This window comes from Knufia obscura (genome assembly GCF_036327395.1).
Source record: "Knufia obscura strain CCFEE 5817 isolate CBS 148926 chromosome Unknown scaffold_1, whole genome shotgun sequence".
Classification (NCBI taxonomy): Eukaryota; Fungi; Ascomycota; class Eurotiomycetes; order Chaetothyriales; family Trichomeriaceae; genus Knufia; species Knufia obscura.
The window spans coordinates 1,329,771-1,350,468 of NW_027042687.1; the positions used below are offsets into that span (position 1 = coordinate 1,329,771).

Below are 20,698 nucleotides of genomic sequence, written 5' to 3' on the forward strand. Positions count from 1 at the left end.
ATTGCTCCTTGCCTAAGTGCTCGTCTGTGTGGATGAGCGAGGTCTCCCCCTACTCTCCCAGTTTGACCTTCTGCCTGATTAGAAACGGTATTGGCGACTTCGGTGTGGCATCGACCATAGATGAATCTGCATTCGCAAGTATCTTGCTTCACCAATCGAGGCAGTGATGATGTAGCCGGTAGTTGCTGTGTTTCTGGCGTAAGATGGGAAGAATATGATGGAGGGCGACTTGACTGTGTGGCTCGATCCGCGACCGCACCTGCACCTGCTTTCTCGATGTCCATTCCGTGCACATATTCTGGCCGCGAACAACAGCGGTAAACGCAGAACATGAGACCGATGGCGACGGTGACAATGGCGCCGAGGATGAACAGAATGAGTATGATACTGCGTTCGTTCTTGAGAAGCGAGGCGACGTACTCTTCTGCTGAGATGGCCATTCTTCCACTTCGTTTGGTATTCGTGTACAGGGGCTTCTTTGATGCGATGATATGGGGAAGATGCGTGTTACCGTGACTTCGATCTGTGGTTGATTCCGCTTGAGAGTGGTCTGGCGAGGCCCGACGAATTGATATCTGATGCTCGGTTTGTGGTAAGAACTGCGTCGACATGATGCTGTAGGCAACCTTGCTATTGTTCCTGCAGTGACGACCAAGAGCCTCTGATGTGGCGGGCTTGGGATTGTGCCTTGCAACAATACTACCACCGTGACATGATTGATGGCCGAATCCTTGCCACCCACTAGCATTGTTGCAAGCGAGCCTTATCTGCACGAGGTGAACCGCCCCTTTCGTCCTTTAGGTGAGGCCATCTCTTTCAAAATGTTGCAGTGGTTTTTAAGCAAAGGTAAGATTGCGTGATTCATGCTCAAGCAACCCTTAGTCGGCTCGTAGCGGCCTCTGCAAAAGACGCATAGGGTATACTTGAGCGATGAGGTCCGTTCTTTGGAATGCTATAATGCTGAGAAAGACCTCCGGACCTGTGGGATGTTGACTGCTGGGCATGTCATGCGATCGATGCTCTGACGAAAATGCGTATGAGCCACTCTGCTGTAGACATAAGCGTCGAGATGGGATACTTGATCCATCAGCCAGGAGGATTGGAACTTCTGAACCTTGTCCAGAGGTCGATGTGTCCCAGATACCGTTGAGATCACTCGTGAATACCGTCCTGTGACCCCTTGAATCGTTGCGGTGATAGCGAGACACTCTTTCCACCTCTTCTGGAGTGGGTATTTGAGGCTCGTATTCGCCGTGCCGATCGTCTTTGTGCTTATTGTTGTCTTCGTGAATCTCTGTGTTTCGAGTATCTTCCTCCGGTGCTAAGATGTGCTCCTCTCAAGCAGGCATAGCCAAACAGTCATCCAGTAACGAGTCGAGTGCGCCTCTTCCACCCCAATCTGACTCTTCCCAATCGAACGCATCTTCGTCAACATCCATCTCATCGTCTGTCCTAGCACCGTTCTCAGCATGGCCGTTCCCATTAACCTGACTCGAGTCCAAGTGCCTCTGATCAGCCTTCCAATCATCGTAATCGCTCTCTGTAGAATTATTCGCAAGCTCAAATCCCATTAACGGCACCCGATTCCACAACGTCGGCCCAACACGATCAGCCAGCTTGAAATCATTGACCCCAATGGGCCTCCTCGTCTTACTAGCCAAATACTCCTCAGGAAGCATATCATCATCCCTCGTCCTCTGCAACGCTCCCGTCTTGACCAATTCCATCTCCTTACTGACCTGTCTCCTATACTTCGCCGTGAAGATCCCACCCCCAAACTGCCCATCATGCCCGTTCCCAAGATACTCATAGCTCGGCCCATTAGCTCTCACCCGCTCGAACACGGTACCCAGAAAATCCTTAAGGAAGAACTCAGCCGCACTAACCACGAAATCTGAGCACGCAAGCGAACTTCCCTGCGGTAAACCCTCTTCATAGCAAATCGGCACCATCCTCGCCAACACACTCGCCGCATCAGGGAACTCAGCACTTTCCGCGAACAACGGCTGCTGATACCGCTTCTTGATCTCAGGCTCCCAATTCGTCTTGGTCAGCCCGGTCGCATTGGGATTCGTGACCTCAGGAACCTTGTATTTCGACGCATTGTAGGCCTCCTCGTATGCATTCCTTTTCTGACTCGCCTCATCTTGATCCTTGGCTTTCGCATCGGCCTCGTTGTTCATGTTCTTCAGGCGCCGACGATCACGCGCGTGGATGGCCATGACCTCCTTCTTGAGACGCTGCTCGCCTGCATCGCTTGTCACGGCGGCTTTGGGGGCGGTGGTCGTGGCGCTCTTGTCGGTCTGGGCCGTGACCCATGCTGCGATGCCGGGCTCGGGACTGTCACGGGTGGAATTGAATGCGATTGCGCAGATGAACTTGTTGTGTAGGTGGAGGATTGTGTCGGACGAGTAGAGGATGTCGTCCGTTGAGTCGCCGAATTCGCGGGCGTGCAGATCGCCGCGAGTGAAGCGGGTGAGGGCGTCGAAGTAGGTCTCCCATTTGTGGCCGATGGCATCTTTTAGATCCGTGTAGATTGGTTCGAGGTCGATGCGCGGGTAGTTCGAAGAGGTCTTGGATTGCTTGGGGGCTGATGGCAGGGTCTTTGTTGCTATTGTGGGCGTGCTGTCTAGGCGAGTCAAGCTCGCGGGATCGAACGTGTCTTCCATTCTGGCTGGCTGTTGTTGTGAGCGTGGGTGGGGGAGATCGGCGACTGGCTATGTCGAGTCTCGTACTCGAGGTCGTCGCATTGATGTGAAGCCCGCAGGCGCGAGAGTGAACCCAGGCAGTGTCACCGCGAACGACAACAGCCAGGCAGCATTCTCGCGAATGTGCGCGAGGGAGAAGACGGCGTGAACCAGAGTGTGCAGCGACCTCGAGGTGTTCAAGATGCGGTACGCTAGGCCAGGCCAAGGGCGGAGAACGCGAGCGGTGCTTTCCGCTCCACCCCTGTATGAAAGCCGAAGCAGCTTCTCAATTCAGTAATGGACGTGGTACAGATTAGGGTCAGGTCGTGATGGCGCAGGTAGACACGACGAGTCCACTTTGTTTGTGGAAGCCTAGACGAAGGAATGGTAAAGCCAGTATATAAAGTAGATTATGTATGAACGACAAATGTAGAAGGCACGCTAAATGAGAACATGATCGTGCCTGCTCTCGATCCTATTAACTGTATCAACTGTAATGGCTGACCTCTTGCAATGCAGTGGTTGTGTTGTCCCGCTGTCGTGTCAAGGGTGTCTTGTCTTCCCGGATTGCCGCAAGCGCCTGTGCATGTTTCTTCTCAGCGGCTGCCGCTCGTGATTCTTCCCACTCCTCGATCCAGTCAGCGGCTTGCTCGAGCAGTAAAGAAGCACATTGGCGCGCTCCTTCAGTGTCATGTTGGAACACAGCAGATAGGAATGGGTCAGCCCAAGCCTCGTCCTCCGGATACAGAGACTCCATTTCTGGCGGATAAATTGGGGTAATCTCCGCCCCATCGATATCAGGCAGTTGAACAAAGTATTCGAAGTACGTCTGCTTCCAAATAGGTAACATATCTGCAGGAGTTTCGCGATTCGAGGTAATCTCTTCAACCAAGGCTGAGGTGTCCGTTTTCGTACCAAGAAAGTTGATTGATTTGCAGCGTAACGACCGACAGCCTCTCAGGCACCGTGCTTCCTTTCGCTTGAACTCTTGCGAGTCTAGTTCCTCGTCCAGATCAGCAATAAGCGTAAAAGTAACATTCTTGTTCCTGAGCAAGCCCTTGAGCACCCTGCACGCCACGAAGACACTCGTCCCGAACTGTGTCGTTATGCTCACGTCGATGTTCTGGATTTTCGAGATCCCAGTGAAGTAGGTAGCAAACCGCAGAGCTTCCCAGGTTCGTGCCTGGCGTGCGAAAGACTCAAGACCGTAGTTCCTCGCAGGCATGTCCTCAGCGTCTTTGACGAGAGTGATCGTGTTACCTAGGATATCGCACAATGTATTGAAGTGTGTTTTCGACCATTTGACAGCAACCTGAAGAGTATTGTCTCCTTACAGGATGGGAGATACTTCCCTATAAAGCAGTTGACGAGATGCAAGCAATTGAGATGATAGCTGGACCATGGGCTCGCTATCACGCTCATCGTCAGGAAGCGGCCTTGCTTTCAGTTTACTCTTATCAGCTTGGAGTGGCCCAGGGTATCTATGGAGTAGACGAAGAATGCGATACCGGATCTCTGCTGGCAGCCGCATCAACGGCGAACTCTGCTGGCTGTTGCATGGTCGTTCGAAGACGTACGCCATGCTGCGCAGAACATGTGCTTTTGTGTGAGTTGTCTCAAGATGAACGTAATGGCTTTGACCCTTCGATTCGATAGGCAAGAGTCAGTACTCATGTATACTATACTACGGTTGGTAGAAGGATCAAAACAGCTCGCAAACTCTTGCTTGTCCTTGGCCTTTGAATGGCCCGTGCGCTTGTGCAATTTTTGCTACTCCTCGCCATAGTGGACACCATAAAGCCTATTTAGCCATCTAGTAGGTTGAAATGTAAAGAAACAGATAAAGCTAGGAAGACCGTGATATCGACCAAGAAGCGAGCAGGCGAGGTTGACTAGAGGTCAGGCACAGAGGTAGGCACGAAAAGTCATCACCAAACGTGGCGCCTGCCCCATGGAATTAAAAGAGTCATTATGTTCCATTCGTAGAGCTACCTATTCACTGCTACTGGTCATCTCTCGGCTATAGACCGACATCACATTCAGTGCGACATAGGCAGTGGCTCTATCTGGCTTTGCATCTCCCTTTGCAACTCTGGTTTCCATTCTCCCTCCCCAAATAGTGGCGGATCATCAATGTCAATACTCCGATCGACCTTGAAATACCGCACTTCCCATTCTTCATCAATCTCCTCGCCATAGCTGACAAGCTCGGCCCACAGCTCTGGGTATGCCTGCTTAGCCCACTTCTCGACCGCATCCTTCCTGAACTGCCAGGGGATGGCATTGTAGAATGTGCCAATGGTATATGCATCGGGCGCCTCACCGATGTCATTCTGCATGCTCTCGATAAGCTCCACGGCATTCTCGAATTCACATTGTCCAGCCATGACACCGACATAGTTGTCGTACATGGATTTTGTGATCTCTAAATTCCAGCTTTGCATGACAGCAATGATCTTTCGTGCCTCGAAGCTACCATACGGTGGCCACGTCTCACAAGCTCGCATTGCTACCTCGAAGGTGCTATAGCTTGGGCCCTCTCTTGAGTCCATGATCTTGTAGAAATGGTCGATGATCGCTTGCCAGGGCGTTTGACATGCAATATTTGCTAGCATCATACCATTGTGGATCTTTGTACTAATCTCCACCTGAAGATCAAGCTTGAGCATGTTATGGATGGTCTGCAGACCATCCACATCGCGACACTGCGCAATGCCCTCAAAGCACTTAGCATAGGCGTTTGTATCAGGCCGTGCGGGCTCGCCTGGATCTGCTTGTCGCATATGGCTGAATACTTGACAAGCCATGTCAGGTCGTTTCCGATCGAAGAAGGCTTGCATCAGAGGCAGGCGCTGGACTGCAGAAGTTTCAGGGAATGCATGGCGGAATAATTCGTAAGCGTTGAATGCTCGCTGAGGATTAATCGAAGGGTTGGTGATGAAGTCTCTGAACACAACGCTTACTCGAGCTCGGTCAGCTAGAGGGAAGTAGTCGATACGGTGGCGCAACAAGCCAACTGCCTCGTCAATTTCGCCACGGTGCAGGAAGACATGACAGAGACCTGCGATAGCCTCACAGTCGATGTCGGCGCCCCGTTCGAGTAGTGTATCGGTAGCTCGCATCATAACATCATATTCCGCCTGAGCGAATGCCAGAAGGGCGATGTATCTGTTCAGAACCGAGAGGTCGAAACTATCCGAGGGAACATCTTCCATTAGCATAGCCTCATACATCTGTTTCGCTTTGCTGAAATCTCTCTGGTCTATAGCAAATTGTAGCTGCAAAGCGTACGTCTTTCCGTCTGGCTGGAAGCCTTCAGATAATGCTAGATCTTGTACTGCCTGTGCGAGGACTGGATTGTTCCTCTTAAGAGCATACTCAATGACATCATTGAAGGTAGCCATAGACACTTCCGTATTGCTCGACTGTAAAAGTCCATGGACGATCTGGCGGAGGTTCTCGAGGCGTGGATCCCTCGCCGCATGGTAGAGTATTAAGGAAGCAACAACATCGTCCTCGCGTAACCTAGTGGTCAGTGTTCGAGCAAGGGCTTCAGCAGAGCTCATCTTGCCGGCTCTAATGGACATTTCCAGCATTTTGCTGGTACATCTCGTGGTAGGCCCATCACCTGAATTGACTGGCTGATTGTAGATGCGTTGAGCGTCAAATATTCTGTCGGCGCGGATGAATGCTATGACTAGTTCTTCGTGGGCGTGCGGATCGAGATTGCCGAACTTCGACTCGTACTCATCAAGGAGGCGCCAGAAATCGGTGTCTTTGCCTTCCTGCACCAGACCCTTGAGAACCTCAACCCATACCGTGTATGGAGATGTGCTGTGGGCTGATATAATATGTTTTGCTTCTGTGGCAGAACCAGTTCTTGCAAGGATTGTGACATATGCTTGTTCAGACTCGGCAGAGGTTGCGCCAGGCACAGCGGTAAGTGAGCCACGAACCAATTCTGCGAGAACTCTCGTGTCGCTCCTGAAGCGTTCCTTCGGTGTTGGCAGAGCCAGCGTCTCAAGGATGGCCAGGAGGTCGGCCTCGGTCATGGAGCCAGCATGTTCCCTCAAGACCAGATCTCTTTCTTGCAGATGTTTGAACGTCTCGGTGGCCAGGAAGACCTCGTTCCTGGTGAGTGGCTGCCTGTTCTCGAGACGGGCAGAAAACAAGAATCTGAGCGCATCGATCAACTCATCGTGAGACGGCGTCCGTGACCTTGACTTCCTCGCGCGCAGCAGGTCGACCAGCTTTCCAATTGCAACCTCAAAATTCTTTGCTGTAGGTCTTGCTCCTTCTAGGCTTTGTGGGGTCCTGTTGGTGCCAAGTAAAGCCTCTAAGAAATGTCGTTGCTGCTGGTGGTTGATACTTCGTTGCCAGACCGGAGTGCTTGCCACCACTGGCCGTCGTAGGCATTCTCTGGAAACATATGGCCGATTTGCGATGAGAGCTCGGAAGACTGCCCGTGTCAGGTGAGAAGACTTCGTCATGTTAGATGATACTGGAATGCCGGCAACTGAAGAGAGTCACAATTCTGTAGACTCAAATGATGTCCATCGAGAGGGCGATGCTTGCAAAGTGGTTTGGGTGATGCCATGTTCGGTAGATGCAGCAACTTGGGGAAGTTCATGCAGCTGCGGATCGACGTTGCGAGCCAAATCGGAAGGCGCGTTGGGGATCCACCTGCCTTCAATCATAGAGACTGGAATTCATCGACTATCAATCATTACTCGCGAAATACCAATCCTTCAAGATTGTCGCAATGGCTGGCAAACAGGTCTTCGGCTTCTTGACGAGGTCTGGCGCTGTGAGTGCCAGCCCATCATCGAAGCTCGCCTCGCTTGGAGGTAAGGTCTCTTGTTATGAGGCCGAGGACTAGCTAATGGTGGCCAGGAGTACGACAATATGCATCCAGGTCAAATGCTTTGCGTCCTGCCAGCAGACAGGCGCAAGAAGAGAGGACAGAGGAGGCTAGAGCAATGGAGAGGAACTTTACGAGAGACTGGAAGCCGGGCGATGTCTACGCTCCTCACGATCTGAGCGCAGCCGAAGCCAGGAAATGGAGGGTGAAGAGGGCTCCTACCACCGATGCTTTTGATGTGCTTTCCCTAAATCCTCTGAACCTCTACAAGGTAAGCAGTAGACAGTCATTGGCCTGGATTGTTGCTAACAAGATGTAGAACTTTTCGGTCATGTCGGAATATATTACAGAACAGGGCCGCATACGGCCTCGATCACAAACCGGCCTTAGACCTGTCAACCAACGACGACTCGCCAAAGCCATCAGAAGAGCTCAAGCTCTGGGCTTGATGCCTACTGTCCACAAACATCCTGAACTTATGCGCAGAGACCAAGAGAAAGCCGACAGACTCAAGGATAATTACTACTGATGGCACAGATCAACTGCTATCCTCAGGAAGTTGGGCCATCCCTACACAACGCCCTGAACGATTCCGCCCAGCAGCGACATATTGCTGGAAAGAGCAAGCCAACAGACATCCCTCCAGAGCCTGAACAAAGGCCTGCTCGTGTTGAGGCACAAGTTCTGTATCATTCCCAGCCGTCTCAGGCAAATCTTCTGGCACTGGATGTCCCGGTCAACCCTGAAGCACAGTGTCAGACTTGGGGATGTCAGCACGTAGCCGCGGCTGGAGGCAGCGTTGCCCGCGGGTGGCTGTTAGGAAGAAGATTGATGCAAGCAGCTCGCACTGTTGGTTACAGCGAAATCAGGCAGTTGCGAGCGTCACATCCGTTGGGGAGCAAAATCTTTGTGTACATATATCATCATTTGTACAGTCTCAGGCAGCTTAGATACCCAGTCACGAATTCTCCTGTTCTAAAACATTCAGTGATTTGCGTGCACCAGTTCTTCCTCGCTGTAAACAATACTTCCAGTACTTTTGTACTTGTTATATCCGAGAAGTACACATCAAGATGTCCATCGTAACAGGTACTATTCCCCGAACATAAGCACAAGATTCTTGCTCATTCTGGCAGATAGCATCTTTGCAGCTTTGCCCACAACGACCCGTGGTCAGCCTACCCCGCTGTCCGCCGACTCGAAGGGCGAAAGGATAGCCTACGCTTCGAACAAATCAATCTTTCTTAGATCGATAGACGATTCTGCAGTCTCAACGCAATACACACAGCACACTGTCCCCACCACTGTCGCTCGCTTCGCTCCGTCAGGCTTCTACTGCGCGTCTGGTGATGCTTCGGGCGTAGTTCGAGTATGGGACTGCTCGCCCAATGGATCTGGCGCCACCAAAGGAGAATATGCCATCATAAACGGTCGAATCAACGACATAGCGTGGGACGGTGATAGTCAGAGGATAATCGCTGTAGGAGATGGAAAGCAAAGATTCGGGCACTGTGTAACAGCAGATTCCGGCAACACGGTGGGAGAGATCAGCGGCCACTCAGCACAAGTCAATGCCGTTAGCATCAGACAGCAGAGGCCGCTCAGGGCTGCAACAGCCGGTGACGACAAAAACCTCGTCTTCTACCATGGCGCACCTTTCAAGTTCAATGGCATCCCAGGTCGAGGAAATCACGCAAACTATGTCTATGGAGTAGGTTTCTCTCCCGACGGTGCTCATCTGGTTAGCGTAGGAGGTGACAAAAAGATCTTTCTCTATGATGGCAAAACAGGCGAAGTCAAGGGCGAGGTTTCAGACAGTACAGATGGGCACGCTGGCAGCATCTTTGGCGTTTCGTGGTCAAAGGACTCTCGTTCCATCGTGACCTGCTCCGGCGATCGAACTGTCAAAACCTGGGACGTTGAAGCAGGAAAGGTTACGCACACGTGGACATTCGGGGACACCATAAACATACCTGACCAGCAAGTCGGTGTCGTCTGGCCAAATCGAGCAGATGGCACCATAATCTCTCTCTCCCTGAGTGGCGACCTGAATTACCTCAATCAATCCTCTGCCAAGCCGACAAAGATCATCTCTGGCCACAGCAAGAACATCACAGCTCTCACCACCTCCAGCGTCGATACCGAGCCAACTCTCTGGACAGGCGATTACGAAGGTAGACTATGCGCTTGGGACGTCGCGAAAGGCACAGCCGAGACAATCGAAGGAGATGGTCATACAAGCATTGTCTCCGGCCTGACCGCAACACCGACCTCCAAAAATCAGCAGATCTACTCCGTTGGCTGGGATGACAAGATCCGCAGGATTGATGCCGGCGCACATACCTTTCATGGCAAGCCCACTGCTCTTGAATCTCAACCAAAAGCAGTAACTTGCACGACCGACAGCCTAGTCGTTGTTGCCCAACTTGAATCAGTCATAGTCTACCGCGACGGAGAAGAGGACGGCGAACTACCACTGAAGACTTCCCCAACAGCGCTCGCTGCCCACGGTAGCACAGTCGCTATTGGTGGCTCCGACTCGTCCCTACGCATTTTCAGTGTCACACCAGGAAAAGCACCACGGCAGTCCGCGATCGTAGATCAGGTCTCTGCCACCGCGATCACCGCCCTCTCCTTCAGCTCCGATGGCGGTTTCCTCGCAGCTGGCACAGCAGCCGGAAAGATCTACGTCTACTCTTTCAGCAAAGGTCTCACAGGTCTTGTCACTGGTTCACTGACTATCGACCTTGTGACGGATCGATGGAGCGCACACACTGGCAAGATCACAAGTATCGCATTCAATGCTGAGGGAACGCATGCCATAAGCGGAAGTCTAGACACCAACATTCATCTATGGAGTCTGAAGGAGCCAGGCAAGAGAGTGAAGATTACGAATGCACATAAGGAAGGCGTGAATGGGGTTGCATGGTTGAAGGATGGCGTGTTCAGTACTGGTGCGGATGCTACCGTGAAGAAGTGGAAGGCCACGTTGTGAGGCTGCTATAACCACAGGGGAGAGAAGTGGCTGAGAACATGTCGTAAGAGTACAGATCTCTTAGACTAGGCTGAGGCACTGCCGCGTAGTTAGATGTAGCAACGTTAACTAGGAAAAATGCCGATAGCCCGCGACGAAGCATTACTCACGATCATGTTGTTCAACTCGTGACTCAATATGTGTCTAGAGAGGTACTCTGATTGAAGATTGAGAGTGTTGTACGATTGCGCCGATGATTGGTAGATATTGGTAGATAGATGGATAGCTTACATAATCCGGCAATTGTTCGCGGAGCGGAAATCAGCTCAGAGCTCCTCCCGTCGTTTCAGTGCCGTGAGTCCTTATGTCTCTGTTTGTTGTCGTCCGCCAACCCTTGCATGACTTCGTTCGGTAATATACCGAAGTATGAGCTGATCTGGTAGGCTAGCTCTGGCGTAAGGTCGTTCCATTCCAAACTATCCGCGTCTACAACCTTTGCCCTGACAATTTTGGCATCCGGTTCAATTTTCCGCATCATCTCTAAGAGTGACATGCATTCCGGTGGGACCCCATTGACTGTCAAGACTAATAGATGTATTAGTGAAGGTAATGCCTACCACGACCGGTACGTACCTGTGTCATGCGCGTGGATTGTGAAGCCTTTTCCGCTAGCCTGAGCCTTGTCGACTGCTCCCTCACAGGCATCATTCAGCTCGTCGATCTTCTTTTGAGTCTCCTCTTGCTCCGTGCGTCTCACAAGTGCTGGTGACGGTGGCGCTGGTGTTATGGTTGGCGCTGGCTGATCAAGTTTCTGATACCTTGCAGTTGGCGTCATTGACCGTTTGGATACCGGGACTGTCGAGTTCGGGTTGAAGGTGAAGACATTCTTCGGGTCATCGGGCAGAACAGTGGAGAAGACAGCTGATGCAGGTGCCGCCTCCTTGTCGAAGCTTTGTCGCGCAGCGTCCACATTGCTCGTGATCACAGATATGGCGCTTGCCCTCGAGATCGAGGCAATCCTCGCGGATTCTGCAGCTGCTACCGATGACGATGAGATGGACACCCGTGCCTTTTCTGCATCGAGCGCATTTCTTTTCGCATCCTTGACCATTTTTTGAACTCCATGTATATCATATCCAATTCCTGCTAGGGTGCCAGCCGCGAGTGTCCCTGCCGCAAGTTGCCAGGATCTCCAAATGTAATAGCTGAACACTACGTATCGATAGCCTCCCGCCACCGCTCCTAGTGCTACCTCAGCCGCTGTGACAGTCCAGATTCCAGAAATCCCCCAACCAAACCATGGCGCGAGCGCCGGAAACAGGACGAAGAATGGTCCTGCTATACATGAGCCTGCTAGTATCGGTATAATAAAGATGGAGGCCTTCATTTTGATGCTGTTGGGTAAGGGAAAGGGAGAACTATGTTTCACCCACTATATGTTCAAGTATCAATGCGGTTTGCGTGACCGCTGGCGGCAGCGTCCATTGTTTAATGAAAGGCTCAGAAGCATCATCTGTTGTCTTTGGTCTCAGTCGTTAGTCATACTTTTCTTCTTTGTTTCGCTATGGGAACTTGCAAACCTGCTTTTGTTCTGTTCCGCTCGCGGCTGTAGGCGTGTATCTGCCCGCTCGGGCAGCGTTGACCAACACTACTGCAAGCGACCTCTTGTTGAACCGCAAACATGCTAGTACAAGCTTCGGAAGAAATTGTAGCGGTGGCCGCGATATAGCCAAAGGGTTCATGGTAGTGCATGCATTGCTTTGATGGTACTTACTAGCATTTAGATCGAACACAACCGCTGATGCCACAGAGCTGGCTGTCGCACACGTCCAGTATTTTTGTTGCAAGCAACGGTCCGATCGTCGGTAACACAATGATCCAATTGTGGGCTGCAGACGAGCAGACCAGAAGTCGGAAATGCATAGCACATGGTATATAGGGCTCGTACAGTGGTAAATAATCTGTAGATTCCGATAGTGGCTTGCTCAGATGCCTCTCTCTTCCCAGCGCACTAGGCGTCAGGGCAGTGTCCTTCATATTCGAATCCCGATACAGTATCGTGATACTTTAACCTCTTGGTTCGAGGTTTCGAGGTTCGATTCGAGACGACCTTATTAGCAGGCTAGCTAGATTAGGAGGTCCCTTGTCCTACTAGTAGGCTTACTTTAAGTAGCTTACAGCCTGAGGCATCTACTCCCTATCGACAGCTAGAATGCTTAGCCCTTCTATACCTAATTAGGTGTCTTAGCGAGACTTCGAACCGTACGCAAGGTCAGTATAAGGTATCGGGGTCTCGAGGTCTCGATAAACCGGTATCAAGAGTGAAGAACACTGCGTCAGGGCATCTGATCTAACGCAGCATACCTTATCGAGTCAGCCAAGAACAGAGAAACCTGTCATGTTCCCACCTGAATTTACAGACACGCAAAAGATGATCCTAGCCTGCACAGATGAAACATAAGGCTACCCTGGACCGTAGGACTGAAATGTCAGCTTCGACAGAGCTCTAGCATTAACAAATTCATCGATTCTGAGTCTCTCCAGCCGTTTTGAAGCACTTAACGTTGGCCCTGAGCCTCCGACCTCATGCTCCAGGTCGTCTTAGGATCGTCTCCAAACTCCTGTTAGTGGAAGCGCATTCCCTTCGAATGGATGTCCTGCCCCATAGACCTGGCTACCTTCACTGGCACAATGCTGATCCCGCGTCGATCGCAGTCTGTGTGCAGATGAGGTCTGGAACGCACATGATCGAATTGAACTTCCCATCTTTGTCCCCCTCCCAGGCGTCCTGCACCCAGTAATTCGGCCCATTCAGAACGACCGCATGCGACATGCCGGGTCCACCTTCACCACTGCAATCTTCAGGGCCATATGCAACGCATAGGATAGCCCGCTCGTTGATCTACATGCACTGGTCAGTATCGCATCCTGAGGACCAGGATCACACACAATTTCACCCACCTGAATGATGTTCCCTTTCGATAGAGGTAGCTCAAATTTCAAGCATTTACCTTGCCTGCAACACAACGTGAAGTCAGCAATCTGTAAGCTTGTGGAAGACAGGTGACGCGACAGAAAGGACGGCAGTCTATCGGTCAACTTTGTCTCGGAGCTGCATGCAGGATATTGCGAATGTACCACCTCAGCTCGAACTCTTCCAGCAACATTTCTATGACTTGATGAGAGGGGTATCGGGGCAGTGACTGACTCGTAATTGAAACGATGGCATTCTTGTTTGCCATCCCTCATCCCACAGTAATGGATGGGGTCATCGTTCTGAATTGCACTCAAATCCAACGACTCGGTACTGTTCTGTGGCAAACACTTGAATGCGTGAGCTTCCCAGTTGTTGTGCAGCGAGTAGCCCCGCCCGCCGTTGTCGATGAACCCGTCACTGATGCCGTCCTTCGGATCGCACTCGCCATTACTATACAAGAAGCAGGTGACATTCTTGTAGGAGTTCTTGAACATGTATTAGTAGACAAAATCCAAAAGAGCCACTTGACCAAAAACATACCAGGAAGAAACTGCCCTCATCACCCGTGCTCCTGGCTCCCTCTCCATCACCATTGTACAAGTATGTACATTTGTCGGGCTCATACTTGTACGTCCAACAGTTTGACCACTTATCAGTCGCGCTCCGAGCGTTCGCGTCTTGGCACGACGCGATGAGCTCTTTCTTTTCGGCCTTTCTCTGAGCTTCACCGAGGTGTATGTCCACATCCCTCGATACCACTAGCAGTGGCAATACTGACAAGGCGACGAGGATTGTCTTGGCGAACCACCGAGCTCGTGGAGAGTTCATACTGAAGGTCTTGAAGGGGAATTATCGTGTATCGCTACAATGTGGTCATAGTATCCGAGGGCGTTTATTCGAGATGATCTTAGGGTTCAGCAATGGACCGCAGGAGATGAAGCATCTCATCGTCCTGTTTGATACAGCTTGCGTTGTCTAACCTTCGTTCGGACAACTACTATGGCCGGATTTGTGCTTGAATACCATGAGCTGGCGGCACTTGGAGTATCTGGACAAAGCCAGTAACACAGGAATCCTTCCGCAAAAGGCCAAAAGATTTGTGCCTACCGTTTCCGGTAAGCCAAACAGCCCGTTCGCAGAACTCCATACACTAACTACCAGGCAGTCTGTTGATTTCCACACGATACTTACCTCATCCTGGAATTGTCATATTCACCTTGCTCATACCCAACGACAACAGCGGGCAAAACAGGCGTACGCGCTTACCGAAACCGGGACCGAGCAGAAAGATCTTCTGTGAGTAGACGAAACAGCTTTTCGCGCGCCCTTGCCAGCGATAGCAACACTATCAACATTCCCTGATGATACAGCATACGTGTGCGAGTGGCAGTGTTGGTGGTCAGTATTAGTGGAGAGTAGGGGTAGTTAGTGCTGCCTGGATGATGAATTTAGAGATGAAAACGGCTGGATTGCGGCAGGACGGCTAGAGAGTGCTTGGCGAGTAGCACGTGATCTCATGACCTTCGTATGGCTAGCTGCCAAGCTTCCGGCCTCCTCGTCGTTTCTCTATCTTGTGATATCTCTATCTTGTGCAAATCTGGCCACCTCCCGGCCTGTTGATCTCCCTTTGTTTGATCTTACGTTTCCGATACGCGTCGCATCGGAAGGATGACAACTGGTCTTCAATACGTAGCGCTCTTCTAGCACAATGGACTTATTGGCATCGGTCCGCAATTGCGACTCCTCAACATGGCTAACACTTGGCATCGTATTGAATACGTCGCTAGGTCCAGATGAACATCGCAAAAACGATGTTGCCTGGACCTATGAATGATAAAGGGTAAGAGTAACGTATGTCACCATGGTAGTTTTCACAGACGTACCGACGACTCCCAAACCCATGAGCGAAGATGCTGAACACTTTGGCCGCGCTTTCTCTGTTCTCAATTCTACCCTCTATTTGCTCAGCCGCGCCCAAACGCGTTCGGCAAAGATGCACCGCACCTGAGCCCTGCTGGCCTTCCGTTGACAATTGGCATGAATTTAACCATAGCATTTCTGGTCAACTTATTGCGACCAGGCCTTCCGCCGCCACCTGCCACGCCGCGGATTACAATGAAGCTGCTTGTGTCACGGCCAGGCAGAATTGGACTGTGAGTGATTGGCGTACTGACCAGCCGGGAGCATACACCGGTATGCTGTGGGAATATGGGCCCACCGCTCAATGCTTCATCAATACCACACGCGAAGCACCCTGCCAGCAAGGATATGTACCGCGCTATTCGGTCAACGCTAGTTCGGTCGAGCATATCCAAAAAGCGATCAGGTTTGCGGACAAGCATGATCTGTTGCTTGTGATAAAGAACACCGGCCACGACCACCTCGGTAGGAGCTCGGGTGGTGATGGCCTGAGTATCTGGACGCATAATCTGAAGGGTATGGAATGGCATGACGACTTCATGCCTACCAATGGACCAGGCGCTGCGCGGGGACACCCGGCGGTGACTCTTCAAGCAGGTGAGCAATGGATCGACGTATATGGTGCTGCCGCCGAGCAGAAACGTATCGTCGTTGGCGGTCACGCAAGGACTGTGGGCGCGGCAGGCGGCTGGCTCACGGGTGGTGGCCATTCAGCCTGGTCGAACAAATACGGCTTGGGTATTGATAACGTTCTCGAAATCAATGTCGTAAATGCCGATGGTGAGCATCTCACTCTGAATCAGCACACCAACCCCGACCACTTCTGGGCCATTCGTGGTGGTGGAGGTTGCGCTTGGGGCGTCATCACATCTGTCACATACAGAACTCATCCTGAGCCAAACCACATCCAGGCTGTCTTCGTCCAAGTGAATGCGACAGATGAGGTGGCTTTTCGGAAAGCTATGGTCGGAACGCTGCAAGGCATTGACGCGATGACCGCTGCTGGCTACACGGGTTACGCTTACATTCAGAGACCTGCTGATGCTACGCCGGAGACTCCTGCAGGCTTCGGTGGCTTCTTCAACCAAGCTGACGGCAACAACGCTACACTGTTCGCAGGCTCCCCAGCGTTTCTCGCGCTGAATGAAATTGAAGGAGTATCCGCAATTGTTTTTCCTCTCGAATATCCGTCATGGAGTGCTTATACTGGCGTCTGGCTTCAGGATCCTAATGTGGCGCAGAATGTCATCGATGCTTCCCGACTCCTCACACCAAAAGTAGTCTACGATCGGACGAAACTGGACGCTCTTATCGACATGATGGTCGACTATGGCGCAGGCTTCAACTTCATTGGCCGTGTCAAGAACGACACTCGAGCAGACACTGCCGTGCATCCTGCTTGGGCTCAGTCGCTTGGGATTCTGAGCTTTGGCGCGAATTGGAAAGATGATGCACCACTTGCGGAGAAGAAGCAGAAGAAAGGAATGGTGGTCGAGCAGAGTCGGCAGCTTGGTGAGATATTCGGACCTTCAGGAGGCACTTATATCAATGAGGCGAATCCTTTCGAGCCAGAGTGGCAGCAGGTGTTCTGGGGTACGAATTATGCGAGACTACTGAAGATCAAGCGCGAGATCGACCCTACGAATTTGTTTGTGTGTAATCGTTGTGTCGGGACGGATATCCTATTTGAGCCATAGTTGACGACACCGAAGTCACGCCTTCGTTTCGATTACGGACGCCTGCAGCAATTGTGTCCAAGTTGCGCCAATGCCGGCGCTAATGTTCATTACCCTATTATCCAATAGACCTAATCATCCTGTCCACCTCTCATTAGCCGGCCTCCAGCCAATACCCAGACCCTCCATAAGCCTCCGTTCTCGATCTTCCCACCCATCCCCATCATCCAAGACTTCTCCTTCCTTCTGCTTCCCATCGCTCATCACCCTAGGACTCTCAAAATCCAGCACCGCACCAGTCCCCCGATCTCTCACACCACTACTATCATATTTCCAGCCCTTCTCCTTCCGACACCACCGCCTAATATCCCTCTCATTCGTCGTCGCACCACTCCACCCAAGCACAGCCGCACCAACCGTCCTCCACGGACTGACAATGATATCAACCCGCTTATGTATATTCGGATTCTTTTCATGCTTCTCCTCGTCGAAGACCGGATCCTGCCAGACACAAAGCGCCTTGTCAAGCGTATCGAAACCGTGCCCAGTCCGTTCACCCTTGAAGGGCAAAGTCTGCTGATCCCGATCGCTATTCGTCGTATGCAACGTAAGCGTATGCGTAATATATTTCTCCTCCTCCAGACTCCTAACCACGTCGACGACCAGATCTTTCGTGACCTCCTCATCCCGATGTGACAATATAACATCCACATCTCCACATTCGCTCTTCCCCCTTCGATACCCACCCACAATAACACAAACCATATCCCGTGGATCCCAATCTGGATCTCCCCTCCCATCATCAACCTTGTCCCAATTGCCTCTATACCCATTAGCTTTATTACTCCAGCACCCCTCCGGCACATCCCTACACAACCGTGCATGCCTCAAAATAACATCCGAAATCTCCTCAACCTCCCCCCTCGGTATCTTCACCAGAAATTCATCGTAGAACTTCACCCCAATCTGCTGCACACGGTTAAGTGCCCCACTATGCCACCCATACTCAACCACATCGTCGAGATCCCGCCAGCCCCGTTCATAATAGAACTTCCGCGCTGTATCTGCGCCAACGCCCCAAATATTCCAGAATGTCTTCAAGATTCTCAGATCCTCGTCGGCGTCCAGTGCATCTGTGACGCGGAGGTGCCGATCCGAGTCTGGTACGTCTGGCGCTGCGGACGTGAACCATTCGACCCAGAGGGCTGCGATTTTCTCGCTGCAGCCGGGCAGACGGGTGATCTCTGCGGGTGTACTGATCTTATGAGTATATGCGCTAAGGGATGCGATAGAGGTGGAGTAGGCGCGCACTCCGATTTCATCGAGGGTCAGGAGACGTGCCTCTTTGATTTTGGAGAGATGTGCGATGAAGGGTGCGTTTGGAGGATTGGCGAATGTTGACCGTAGACACGCGTAATTAGCGCGGGGGTGCGGTTCGAGCATCCATTTCGGTGGGGTGGGGAGGGAGGACTTGGAGGTATCGAAGAAGTCGTGTTCCGAGGTTGTGGTGCGGTGGAAGGCGGGGTGGGTTGTTGTGGGTGTTGTTCTGTGAGCGTACTTCTGATCGCGGAAGCGGCGCGGAGAGGTGCTAGCGATGGATTGTGAGACTGGCGGACTGCTGCTGGTAAATTTTGTGCCGTCTAGTGTCGAAGGGAGTGAGGAGGTGCTCGTGTTTTGTGCAGGAGGTGCTTGCGACGAAGCTGGAGTTGAGTCATCTGCGTTCGCTTTGATGTATGTGATTGAGGCTGCCAATGCCGGGGCTGCTGTCTCATCTTTGGGTTTCTCCGCGATACGACCTGTATATACGAGATATGGCTCAGGTGGTAAAAAGGCTCCAGTTTCGAGGCTCTTAGTCAACCACTTGAGCTTGAGCACTACCACATGATCTTTCAGATTGAGTAGTGCATCGTGAGTCGCAGGTGCTTGCTCCGGAGCATCGATGACCCCATCCTCGTGCTCACTTTCAGTCTCCGAGCGAGACGATGACGGCTTCCGCTTCCGCTTCCGCTTCTTTCTCGGAGGCTGCTGCTGTTGTGGAAGCGTACCTTCTTCGGTCCACAAGCCGCGACTTCTCAACTCAAAAGCAGCACGCTTCTTTTGCGTTAGACGACCAACGAAAATGCGCGCTTCACTTGGACTATACGTTAGCTGACCGCCTGCTTCGGAAACCGCATCTTCAGCATCGTGCATTTCATCTGCAGGGAGATTTGCTTCCAGAATGAATATTGGTGGTAAAGATGCGAAATCGAGCCCTGCTGCGGCAGCCATATCCAAAGAACTTGTCACCAGGCAATCCAATGTCCAGTCATCGCAGTGTCCAGAATTTCTGCTTAAGACGAGCTGTTAGGCTTGCGCAACTCGTGAAAGTACGCAGTGGCAGTTACGACACGTACGCTCAGCCTATACCACATTCGCAAGCTCGGGTCACGGTCAGTGTGAATCTCAAACCGGGCATACGCATTTTCATCACGACGTAGAACGCCAGTTGCTTGAAGCAGAAGAAGCGAACAGGGAGTGACGACAAAGGTGATGGGAAAACGAATACGGCACGGCGGAACTTTGTTCCGATGCATTTCTCCTGTGCTACGGGTAGTATGTACATGTGACTGTTGGACAGCAAGGAGTTGCAGGTTCGTGAGCAGCGTTAGTAGCAGATGCCGTGCATTCTTGAAGCTACATCAAGCCAGTCTGTATGTCAATCGTTCTTGAGCCTTATACTGTAGCAGACAAAGCTCCTCTATCTGATGCCAAGATCTGCTAGAGACTTCCCTGACTGAGCACCATCACTTAAGACTCAAAACGCAGCTCATTCGTTGATCCGATATCCTTGTTGTCGAAGCACGTGCTCGCCACTGCTTTTAGTAACAGCAAGAGAAGCAATGTCATCCATATAGCACTCATTGCAGCAGATGCAGAGTGCACACAGATCATTACAGATAGTATCATCGCCGCCGCGAAGCTGTGGGCGGGATTGGGTTGGTGGCGGATGTAACGACATGTCCGGGACAGGTGTAGGTTGAGCCGTTTCAGCTAGAGCTCGATCGGTAGGTTGACTCAGCTCACTTGTTGATTGTGGTGAGGCTTCGAGTCTTGAGACAGGCAAGTCTGTCGTACACGGAGTTGGCGGTATTGGGGTTGACTTTGCACGCTGAGTCCCCGTGAATGGGAGTGGGTATTCTTCCAAGTACTGGTCACGGTCCCAGCGGTCTGTGGACCGTCTGTCGGACTTTGGATCCATGACTAATAGGTTGGACGTAGATGGTAGCTGATATAGGTATGTCTGAATAGTTCGCTGAATGGTTTTCAATCTGTAGTCTTGAGTTGAGATTGGGTGGGTTGTTGAAAAGTAATCAATCTAAAGTCTATTGACCAAATTGAGATAAAGGGTGGTATGTTGAGGGAGACATCCTTGTACCGGTCCTACCTTATATAGTTCTGACCTTCGTGGGCAGGTGAGAGTATCCCTCCAACGTCCAGCTTCGCCTTCAGTCACTCTCACCTTGAGCTGGCTGCTCTTCAGCGGAGCGCGGTTCAGCCCAGATATTGCCTACCATAGCCGAATGGTGACCCTCTTGTACTTGGTCATGCGAACGATGGTGTGCT

General features: G+C 51.6%; 9 protein-coding genes across 9 annotated transcripts; 3 read left to right on the forward strand and 6 right to left on the reverse strand.

The window, feature by feature from the left end:
• Positions 1-1,337: 1,337 nt before the first annotated feature.
• PMZ80_000483 (uncharacterized protein) lies at positions 1,338-2,669 on the reverse strand (the record flags this gene model as incomplete). The annotated part of the gene is made up of 1 exon (XM_064868934.1): positions 1,338-2,669. One exon carries the CDS (start codon positions 2,667-2,669, stop codon positions 1,338-1,340), a length of 1,332 nt encoding a protein of 443 aa, XP_064734431.1.
• A 505-nt stretch (positions 2,670-3,174) lies between these two features.
• PMZ80_000484 (uncharacterized protein) lies at positions 3,175-3,912 on the reverse strand (the record flags this gene model as incomplete). Its single annotated transcript, XM_064868935.1, has 1 exon — positions 3,175-3,912. One exon carries the CDS (start codon positions 3,910-3,912, stop codon positions 3,175-3,177), a length of 738 nt encoding a protein of 245 aa, XP_064734432.1.
• Positions 3,913-4,726: 814 nt separating this feature from the next.
• PMZ80_000485 (uncharacterized protein) lies at positions 4,727-7,177 on the reverse strand (the record flags this gene model as incomplete). Its single annotated transcript, XM_064868936.1, has 1 exon — positions 4,727-7,177. The coding sequence occupies one exon, from the start codon at positions 7,175-7,177 to the stop codon at positions 4,727-4,729; it is 2,451 nt and encodes an 816-aa protein (XP_064734433.1).
• A 272-nt stretch (positions 7,178-7,449) lies between these two features.
• Positions 7,450-8,077, forward strand: PMZ80_000486 (uncharacterized protein; the record flags this gene model as incomplete). The annotated part of the gene is made up of 3 exons (XM_064868937.1): positions 7,450-7,534; positions 7,581-7,819; positions 7,868-8,077. 3 exons carry the CDS (start codon positions 7,450-7,452, stop codon positions 8,075-8,077), a joined length of 534 nt encoding a protein of 177 aa, XP_064734434.1.
• A 544-nt stretch (positions 8,078-8,621) lies between these two features.
• Positions 8,622-10,543, forward strand: AIP1 (WD40 repeat-like protein; the record flags this gene model as incomplete). Its single annotated transcript, XM_064868938.1, has 2 exons — positions 8,622-8,637; positions 8,685-10,543. The coding sequence occupies 2 exons, from the start codon at positions 8,622-8,624 to the stop codon at positions 10,541-10,543; spliced, it is 1,875 nt and encodes a 624-aa protein (XP_064734435.1).
• Positions 10,544-10,868: 325 nt separating this feature from the next.
• Positions 10,869-11,909, reverse strand: PMZ80_000488 (uncharacterized protein; the record flags this gene model as incomplete). Its single annotated transcript, XM_064868939.1, has 2 exons — positions 10,869-11,107; positions 11,156-11,909. 2 exons carry the CDS (start codon positions 11,907-11,909, stop codon positions 10,869-10,871), a joined length of 993 nt encoding a protein of 330 aa, XP_064734436.1.
• Positions 11,910-13,202: 1,293 nt separating this feature from the next.
• On the reverse strand, positions 13,203-14,327 carry PMZ80_000489 (uncharacterized protein; the record flags this gene model as incomplete). The annotated part of the gene is made up of 3 exons (XM_064868940.1): positions 13,203-13,424; positions 13,661-13,984; positions 14,040-14,327. 3 exons carry the CDS (start codon positions 14,325-14,327, stop codon positions 13,203-13,205), a joined length of 834 nt encoding a protein of 277 aa, XP_064734437.1.
• A 1,367-nt stretch (positions 14,328-15,694) lies between these two features.
• Positions 15,695-17,116, forward strand: PMZ80_000490 (uncharacterized protein; the record flags this gene model as incomplete). The annotated part of the gene is made up of 1 exon (XM_064868941.1): positions 15,695-17,116. The coding sequence occupies one exon, from the start codon at positions 15,695-15,697 to the stop codon at positions 17,114-17,116; it is 1,422 nt and encodes a 473-aa protein (XP_064734438.1).
• A 114-nt stretch (positions 17,117-17,230) lies between these two features.
• On the reverse strand, positions 17,231-19,363 carry PMZ80_000491 (uncharacterized protein; the record flags this gene model as incomplete). Its single annotated transcript, XM_064868942.1, has 1 exon — positions 17,231-19,363. One exon carries the CDS (start codon positions 19,361-19,363, stop codon positions 17,231-17,233), a length of 2,133 nt encoding a protein of 710 aa, XP_064734439.1.
• Between the last annotated feature and the right edge of the window lie 1,335 nt (positions 19,364-20,698).